Source organism: Peromyscus maniculatus, chromosome 8 (assembly GCF_049852395.1).
Source record: "Peromyscus maniculatus bairdii isolate BWxNUB_F1_BW_parent chromosome 8, HU_Pman_BW_mat_3.1, whole genome shotgun sequence".
Taxonomy (NCBI): domain Eukaryota; kingdom Metazoa; phylum Chordata; class Mammalia; order Rodentia; family Cricetidae; genus Peromyscus; species Peromyscus maniculatus.
The window spans coordinates 44,110,059-44,119,678 of record NC_134859.1 but is presented as its reverse complement, the minus strand read 5'-3'; the positions used below and the strand labels follow the sequence as shown (position 1 = coordinate 44,119,678).

Below are 9,620 nucleotides of genomic sequence, written 5' to 3'. Positions count from 1 at the left end.
CCGCCCAGCCCATCTGGTTTGGGTTTTTTTCCTTCCTTTTTTGGGGGGGCTTAAGTATCTCACATCAGTGTTTGTAGTTTTGAGTATTATTTGAGTATGTTACTATAAATGGAATTGCTTGATATGTTCCAGTCTTCAGAGCTACTGTGTAGAAATACAATTGAGCCCTGCATCCTACCTTTCTGAATTCATCGGTGTAAACTGAATGAAAAAATGAAATAAAGGAGGAGGACATGACTACTCCTAAAGTGTGGAGAAGATTTTTATTGTAGTATGAAGGCGAAAGCAGGAGGAGGGCAGAGTCTAGGCTGAACATGGCTGGCAGGCTAAAGATGAGGAGCCACTGACCAAGAAACCAAGACCCAAACGGCTGAGGATTAGGGATATAAGGGATATAGAGGGATCGGGCTAGGGGAAGGGAAGTGGAAACCCTGTTCCCCCCACCCCCAGGAAGAGGTTTAGGGTGGGGCAGGTTGAGGAGGACTGGGGGGAGCCACAGGGACTTAGTGATTGGGGGCTGGGGGAGGACGGCAGCTGGCCACCATCTTCTCTGATACGTTACTGTGCCTCTCAGCCATTTGTCCCACGCTTGATAGCTAACATCAACAATACACAGAACTCATTCAAAAGGAACAGTTTGACTTATTCCTTTCCAGTCCAAGTGCCTCTTTCTCAATGGACTACTTGGGCTAGATCCTTTGTACCATTTTTTGAATGGAAGTGGGGAAAGATGTCTTCATTGAAATCCCAGCCCTAGGGAAATGTCAGTCTTTAATTACTGAGTGTGATCAGTTTGGTGGGGAGGGTGATTCTTTTTCTGTTCCTGGTTTTTTTTTTTTTTTTTTTTTTTTTGGTTTTTCGAGACAGGGTTTCTCTGTGTAGCTTTGCGCCTTTCCTGACACTCACTTGGTAGTCCAGGCTGGCCTCGAACTCACAGAGATCCGCCTACCTCTGCCTCCCAAGTGCTGGGATTAAAGGCGTGCGCCACCACCGCCCGGCCTGTTCCTGGTTTTTGATTTTTGTTGTTTCTCTGTGTAGCCCTGGCTGTCTTAGAACTCACTCTGTAGACCAGGCTGGCCTTGAACTCAGATCCACCTACATCTGCCTCTCAAGTGCTGGGATTAAAGGTGTGCCTCCCCCATTTTTAAAATTTTAATGAAAGAGTGATCAACTTGCCAACTAATTTTAAATTGTACTCTTATCAGGCTAGTTCCCCAGAGCTTTTTTGTATACATTTGTTTGTAATAGTTTTTAATGGGCAAAGAGCTACTGAAAAGTCCCTAAACAATTGCAATAACATACTAAAAATATTTATTATTTTAATATCTTCGTTTTACTGTTTTATAAATATAAACTAAAATTGATTTCTAATTGGTGCAGAAACATTTTTTTTTTTTTTTGTATTTCCAGTCAGTTTCACAGACTTTTAGTATAAAGTTTGTGACAATATTGGGAAAAAAACCAGTTGTTATCTTTTGAGGAGTTATGGGGACAGATAGGGTCTTGCTGTGTACCCCAGGCTGGCTGCCATTATGTCTGGCCTAGTTTATTATTCTAAATTTAATGAACAAAAAGTTTTTAAAAAAAAAATCCAACAAACACCAAGAATATACCATAATTAGCAAACACTGTTTTGTTAAATTTTGTGTTGTCTATTTTATATTATGATGCTTTAAAAAATACGAGCATAATTATATTGCAAGTAAATTCATGCGATGTGGTGGTGCACACTGGTCCTCAGTGAACTGAAGGTGAGGCCAGTCTGAGCTATAACTCCACGGCTTGTGTGGTAGAGGGATTATCCAGCATGCCTGAGGCCCTGGGTCCTCCAGCACCACAAAATAAAAACACAAGACAGTTATGATAAGACAGTTATAGTACCTTGATTAATGAAGGAATCCTTGCTGGAATTTTTTACTATTATTTTAACCTCTGAAGTTTCTATACCAAGTCAAAGTACCTTAGGTTCTAGACATAAAATATTATGACTTATGTGTGAAAATATGAAAACAAAAACAAACAAACAAAACAAAACACCTCCGAGAAACTAAAAGGAAAGCAGCAGGTGAGAAACTTCGGTGACTTCTGGGCTGCTAGTGAGTTTAGGACTGGACTGCAGGTTCTGGTCCTCGCTGGCTGAGTCAGCACCCATATGCATGCAGAGGGCAATGCAAAAATAGTTTATTATGATACAGTTCATGTAAAATCAAGCAGTATTTACACAATAAAAATGGTTAGCTACAGCCAAGGACTCTAGCTTGTCACACAAAGGAATAAATATTTCTACAAATTAACATTTCAATTGTAGTGAACACCTGACCACAAACTTTGTAGGAAACACCTCACACTGAATCATAAAATGTTTGAATGAGGATTTGGGGACACTTGATCTGCTGGAGGCCACACCCTGTGCACACACACTGAGGCCTAAGCTGGTTCTGGGAAGCTGGGCTCACAGCCTCCCTGGCTCGGTGAGGCTCCATTTTTCTTCTACATGTAATTTTTAGTCTGGCAATTAGACTTCTACAAGTCTAATTTTTAGTCTGGAACTCCCAAGTGCTGGATTAAGTTGTTAAGCATACAAGTTATACCAGACTGACTGTATCAGAACAGAAACCAAATAGCGGGTGAGATGGCTCAAGCCTGTGAGTGCTGCAAAGTCGCCCTGGGAGGTGCCTATTTGCAGACATGCAGCCCAGCCCCAGTCAAGCACTGTAATGGAAGGTTACCCAGAGTTCTGATTGTCAAGGAGCCACTGTGACTGGGATGTTTAATATTCTACATAACACACCTACAGAAAGCCACATGGGTTAAGTACCACAGAACTGGTTTTGAATCCTGGCATTAATACCAAAGGTAAATCTTACAAGTGACTTAAAATCCATTTAAATTGAAGTTTGTGATAGAAACTAATAGTGATTTTAGTGTTCTTTACAATCTATTCCTAGCTAAAATAAAATTAGATGTGTGGTATGACTAACTTCTATAGGAGAGATGAGCCAAGGGCATGTTGACTGGCAAGCTGGAGTGGGCTGTCAGCTAGGATTCTCACAGTTGCACGCACCTCTTTATGGCCAAGGCTGGCTACGGAGCCTTGCCCCACCATGGGAGCCGCACCAGACTCACCTGTGACCCACAGAAACTGGAGAGGATGTGAAGTCCTTCAGTTTTTAAACTCTCTCCTGATGGGCTAGCTCCTTACCAGTGTTGCAGAGACACAGCCAGGAGCTTCTGCACTCCCATGCTGTGTACAGCCAGGCATATATCCACTGGTGGTCAGGCTGCTCACAATACAGTCCAGCCCTGCAGCTCTGTCAGAAGCCAGGCACCTGGACCTGAAGCAGCCTATGACCCCAGCCAGTTCCCCTAACAAAATACACTAAGAAGCCTGAAGGCTGGGTGCCAAAAAGTCCTCATTCATCTTCCTGACTCTACGAAAGTCTCAGAATGCTTTTAGTAAGAACCAGGGCACTGCTAAGGGCTCGCCCTGAGTGTGGGTTAAGGGGATACTCTGCAAAACATCTGTCCAGTAAGTAAAATCCTTAAAGACACTAGTTACTAATGCTGTCTTTTTTGTTGTTTGGGCTATTTTATTTTTAGACAGGATTTTACTATGTAGCCCTGATACTTCTGGAACTCACTTTGTAGACCAGGCTGGTCTTGAACTTAGCTTGTCTCTCCTCTGCCTCCCAAGTGCTGGATTAAATGTGTGAGTCACCATATCTAGCTAACTCATGGTCTTCTGATGCTTGAGGGGGGTTTGCACTAACTCCAGCACTGCCCTACACACCTCCTAAAGGGGTGTCTAGACAAGATGTTTTAAAAGCTCACACCAACTTTGCACCGAAATCCCTGTGTCATGTCTTGGAAATACTTAACATTACTTGCTCTGATATACAGGACAGGCCGAGTGCCCCCCTGTGCTATGCCGGGAGCTCCCTTGAGAAAGGCTGTATGCAGCAGCCCTGCACTGGTTGTCTATTACTAGCTGAGAAAATGACTTTTTTGTAGCATAGCAAGAACTGCTACCCTCTTGCTCTGCAAGGTGCAGCCAGTCAGCTGGGAGGTAACTAGTGTCCCCTCCACCAGCAGAGTCTGGGGACAGGGTGTCACTGTGCATTTGGGGGCTTATCGTCTACCCGCAGCTGCCAGCTGACTGGTGTGCAGCTTGCACTGGATACTCACATGGAGGCAGGAGTGGGGACCCCAGAGTTCTCCCTGATGTCAGGTTGCATGGGACCTCTGGGTGCTTATCCAGCCTGTTCTTGGAAGCCAGGGTATGGCTGGAGATCAGGAGAAAGAGCACTTGGTGTGTGGGACAGGCCTGCAGGAAGCTCTGCACCGATGCCCGAGTTCACACACACAGTGCAGGCTGTGTGCTATCCAGCTACCTCTCTCGGCACCAGCTAGGTGTCGGCGGTGAGGAGTGGGTTCAGGTCTGCAGTACCAGGTAGAAGACAGTGCACTATCTCCCTCTGTGGGAAGTTAACAGTAGTACACATCCCATCAAATACCTTCCTTTTACAGCAGTTTGTGCCTAGTCAAATCTCTCTCAGGCTCCTTTTCGACACATGTTCTCAAGTTCACAAGGGTGCTCTTTGTAATGCTGTAGTTGAAGCCTAGGCCTTACACATGCTAGGTCGGTTGCTCTATCATTATTAAGCTATATATACCCTTACTTAGCCCATCTGTATTTTGAGTCAGAGCCTTGTCACATAGTCCAGCTAGGAGTGCAGGCATAAACCACTACATCGAGTTCAGTGTTCTGATGGATCCAGTGGAGGTTCAACTCTGACATTAGCTTTCCCTTAGTGAATTCACACACTCCCAGCCTTCTTCCCTCTGGTGATTTCCTACTTTATGAGGTCCTGGCCTCCTCTGCTCTCCCTGAAACAATGGGCCTCCCATTATGGCCCTGGCTCTGTGGACACAACCATATTGGAGAATCTGCAGCCCTGTGTGAAAAGATGTGCTCTCTGCTCGGGTGCTGGGCACCACACCATGTGCAAGATAGAATTTAAGCATGTGCTCACATCATTTGTCAAATGACGTCAAGTAGTTCCCTATAATGGCAGTTTGCTTGCACATGCTGGCAGATTACAAATGTATAAGAAAATAAAAGAAATAAAAAGAAAATGAAGTTCTAAAGTCTATTCATTTTAATGCTGCTCCCACCATGAAATAGGGAAGCATGCCACTGACTGGGCTGGGAACAGCCTGAGTCTTCTTGTACCCCATCTACACTACCCCATCCTCAGCCAAGCATCCTCCTCCACTGATGTCTGGACCAACTCTACTTGCATGTTCGATGCCTCCTCTCTGGAATATACCAACTTCAGCTTCTTTCTAGGGAATGGCATGCCTGTAAGGAGGTCAGGCAAAAGTGAGCCCGGCCCAGCCTGGGGGAAGGGAATTGACAGAGGACAGCAGCAGTCCAAGGTAAAATGCTTCAGTGGGCCTATATGGCCACCAGGGACACAGAAGACCAGCTTCTTTCCTGGTTCACTTCTGCCAGAAGTCACTGCCAAGAAACTCAGGATGCATCCTGATCCCGTGTTACTGCTCAGAGTGCTTGGGTGGTGGGAGATGATCCAGGCATCCCTGTACTGTGCCAGTTCAGTATCTGGCCAACACGCCAAACACCCACACATGAAATCAGTGCTCGAGTGGAGTGTGCTGTATCATGGCAAGGGGGCTTTCAGTGGAAGCTTGAGTGGCAGAAGAGATGGGTGCAGCTTATCTCCTAGCCCTTCCCTCTGACTCGCAGGTACTGTACTTAGCAAAGGTCATACCCAAGGGTTTTAAGGTGAAGAGCAAAAAGTAAATGTTCTTTTGACCTACAGGCTTGGCATCTTCAGAAGGCCCCGAGGGCAGCCGGACAGCTGCAGAGGAATTACACCCGAGAGAACGGTAACCCTCAACACAGACTACAGCCCCTGCATCCCAGCCAGGCAATGCTGCTCCCTCCGTGGCCCTCTGTGAGCTCCAAATAGTTCCAGCAGCAGCTTGTTTTCAACAGATCTCACTTGCCCGATGCTGAAAACGTAAATGGTAACTGTGCTAGTGAGGAACTTTAAAACTTGTGCAAAGGGGATGTGCCCAGAGCTTGTCTGCAGGGCAGTAGCACACTTGGATATGTCACAAACAACGCGGTTATCTTGCGGGTTTTGCCTGTCTACTTCAAGGCCAGCTAGACACTGTGGATGACCTTGAACAGAACTCATGTAGACCGACTGAGGGGATTCATACATGAGTTGAACTTGTGCACGCAGAGACCACTTAACCTACTCAATACTAACAAAGTGGAAGCTTGAGCCAGGGGCCTGGGGCTCAGGACATCAGGATGTAGTTGTGAAGCCACTGTCTCCCCCATCAGACACGGGGACTCTTGTGTGCTGCATCTTATGGTATGAATGTTTTTTTAATGAGAACAGAAACCTCTGGTAAGTTTTTGTTTTTTAAAGAAACACTGTGGAATGCTTTAGGTAGTTAGAAAGGTCCTGCTCAGCTAGCTAGAAGAGCAAACTTGTTAGCACAGGCTCCCAGTTTATGGCTCCATGAGAAGCAGACACTTTAAGGGAACCTTCCAGAGCTCAGACAAATCAAGAGTCCTAAGCACGTGTTGCTGTTCTTACTAGCCCGTCTTCACATACAGGTCTCCTCTCATCCCTTCCCCAAGCGACACTGACAACTCAGGTTAAACCCCAGCAATGTGTCTCCTCTTGAGGACCAGGGGGAGGGGTTATCACACTTGACAAGCCTGAAGGTGCAGCTGCAGCTGCAGGTCCCATTCCCAGCCACCAGGGTAGCATACCAAGGGAGGCACGAGCGGAGGGAGGAAGGAAGGAAGGAGAGGGCCGGCCGGGGCTTTTGTGCAAGATTTAATACAAAACCAAAATAGGAATGGTTGCTTTCAACATTTTCCAGGTGGAGAAAGATCTGCCAGGATTATCTGGGGTATGGTTCTAAGCTGCATCAGTGGGCCATATACAAAATGCTGTCCTCCCAGGTCAAAAGAAGTGGGGGCAGGCTGGACACCATCCAAGGCCCCTCAACAACCAGGCCAGACTAGAACATTCGGTGGCTCTGCTCTAACCAGCAGGGGTGGTGCTCAGCTGTGTGCGGTAGAGCGGAGCCACTGGCAGGTCCCCACATGTCTACTCTGAGGCAGGGCTAGCTTATTAACAGGCTGCTGTGCCTTAATACTGACAGTGAGTGTGGGGAGGACAAAGGGTCCTGCTCAGACGTCGGTGGGGAAGCCCTCCCACTACTGCTTGAGCGTGACTAATCTGAGAAGACCACGGTGAAAGCTGTGATAAGGACACTGGGAAGTGGGAGTCACCGGGAAGGGAATGGAGCCAACACCCCACACAGCAGTCTCTCATGCATCCATACCCACAGTAATGACGGCAACAGGGAAAAGCACAGATGCAGATGAAAGCCACACTCGGCTTGTGCTGCCACCAGCTGGGAAGGCTGTGTCAGGTGGAACAGGCCGCAGCTAGTCTTTCTTCAAGTCCCTGGATTCAAAGAGCTTCAAGCGCTCTTGCACCGTCAGGCCCTCCTTCAGACTCTGGGGGAGACAGAGCGGAGAAGAAGCAATCAGGTGCTGTGAAGCAGCGGCAGTTGGGCTTCAGAAGTAGGTGCAGGGGTGAGGTTGAGGGATCCTGAGATTAGTGGGCATGCGAGGGCAGAAGGCCCTGAGAAGTAGTGTTACTGGAGTTTGCTTTCTCCTGCAGAAATTGACTTAGGTGAGAAAGGGGAAAAATAAAGAGAACAAGATCATGTGTCCACATAGTTCAACTCTGGCCTTAAAGCTGGTTCTTCAGTCTGACCAAATCACGGGAAACTTGGGCTGAGAACTGGAAGCCTGGCCACCTGTCACTTCCTGTATAGGCAGCATGCACATCTCGTTCCTTTGTCTTCATCAACTCATGACCTTAACACAAGTGCTCTCTTCTGGGGCATCCTAGTGACGTTACAGCTCTACCCCAGGCATCACTGAGGAGGCCACCAGATATAGCTGTCATCATCAACAACAACACTCACGCACGCACGCACACACGCACACACGCACACACACACACACACACACACACACACACACACACACACACACACACGCACACACACACAACTTCCCAGCTGTTTCCCTGTGTTTATTTCTTAAGGTAAAGGACATTTTACTAACTGAGGAGCAGAACATTGACCACTCCTCCCCTTAAACACCTTCCCCAAAGCTTTCATTTCTAGAAGAGAAGAGAAAAACCCCAGTTCTCAGAGATCTGGCAGTGAACATATTTCAGCATGCTCAGGTCTGGATCTGGCTCCTCAGTACTGACTCTTGGTAATCAGTCTTGGTGCCAGGCTCAGCCTGGCCATGAATGCAGGCTGTTACTAGGATATGGGAAGCCAGGGGTCTTTCTGGAGGTTGAGGCTCAGCTTTCTGCAGGGAATGAGGGAGGATCTGGACTGTAGCTTCTGTCCCTTACCACCTTCCTCATAATAACTGAGTTGTTTTTTGTTTTGTTTCGTTTGAGATAGGTTCTCATATAGCTGAGGCTGTCCCTTAACGAGTATTGTTTTTAAACTAACAAATTATGTGTATGTGAATTGTGATACCCATACTTGCTTCAGGGTACCTTGAAGTCCCCTCTCCTGAATTTAAGTAGTTCCATGGCAGCCAGACTCCCAAGAGATGTTACATAGGTCTTTTGGCTTACCACCTAGCAAACTAAGCAGGCCCTGGATGGCCACAGTGGCTCTAGACGGCATCAGAACCCCAGGCAGGGGTAAATCCAGGCACAGCACTCACTACCATTCTCAGGGCAGAGAGCAGACAAGACCCACTGTCCCTTACACCCTTGGAAGTGCCATCTCTCCGAAGTCTCTGGCCTCCTTCTGGCTTCAGGTGTAGCCAGTTACCTCAGGGCTCAGCATCCCACACCCACCCCATGATAACACCGAGGAGAATCCTCTCTGCTCTGGATCTCTGAAGAGGCCATAGTGCTGCCATGAAAGCTGATGAAGTAGAAAATGAAACAGTACCCAAGGAAGGTCCCATTCAGGACATGGCACAGGTTTCAGTCTCTCTTGACAGGGTCGGTGGGAGCTCCAGGTGCACTAAGGCAGCAGCATGGGCATGCTGCCACCATGCCTGGCTGGCCCCCATTGCCCAGTAGGCAAGTGTTATCCTGAGGTTGGATCTAAAGCACAACAACAGAACTGCACCACCATGCAAATACTAACAAAAACGTGAGACGCAGTTCCTGGGTCTCCTCTGCCCTCTTGGAAACCTGCCTTTCCCACCTGTATGGCTCTAGTGACTGTCAACATAGAGGAACCCTAGCACTGTACGACTCTAGTGACCTCGCCAAGCACAGAAGCCCCCACCAGCTCTCGTGGCTGTCTTTGCCATAGAGATCTAGCTAGAACAGAGGCTCCTTGTTCCCTAGCATCACCGCCACCAGGTGCTGAGCTCTGTGTCTGTGTTCACATCCCTACAAATTCATAGGTAGTTGGTACATCCCACTGTATGTCTTTCCACATGGTGTCCTCCCCGGATGTCCTTTTTTATTCTGACCCAAAGGCCCCACTTATTCACAGTGACCACTATGTTT

The 9,620-nt window shown here is 47.4% G+C and overlaps 1 protein-coding gene across 9 annotated transcripts in view; it reads right to left on the bottom strand.

The window, feature by feature from the left end:
• Positions 1–2,164: 2,164 nt before the first annotated feature.
• The window catches only part of Mprip (myosin phosphatase Rho interacting protein), a 117,270-nt gene continuing 109,814 nt past the window's right edge, over positions 2,165–9,620 (bottom strand). For 5 of the 9 annotated variants that reach the window (XM_006973628.4, XM_006973627.4, XM_015992482.3 and 2 more), the window contains one exon: positions 6,869–7,573. Coding sequence is in view for 5 of the 9 variants with exons in the window: in XM_006973627.4 (XP_006973689.1) it covers positions 7,502–7,573 (72 nt within the window). In the remaining 4 variants the exon portion in view is untranslated. Of the gene's footprint in view, positions 7,574–9,620 lie in introns of all 9 variants that reach the window. The other 4 variants (XM_042284110.2, XM_015992479.3, XM_076542473.1 and 1 more) reach the window with 1 other exon arrangement.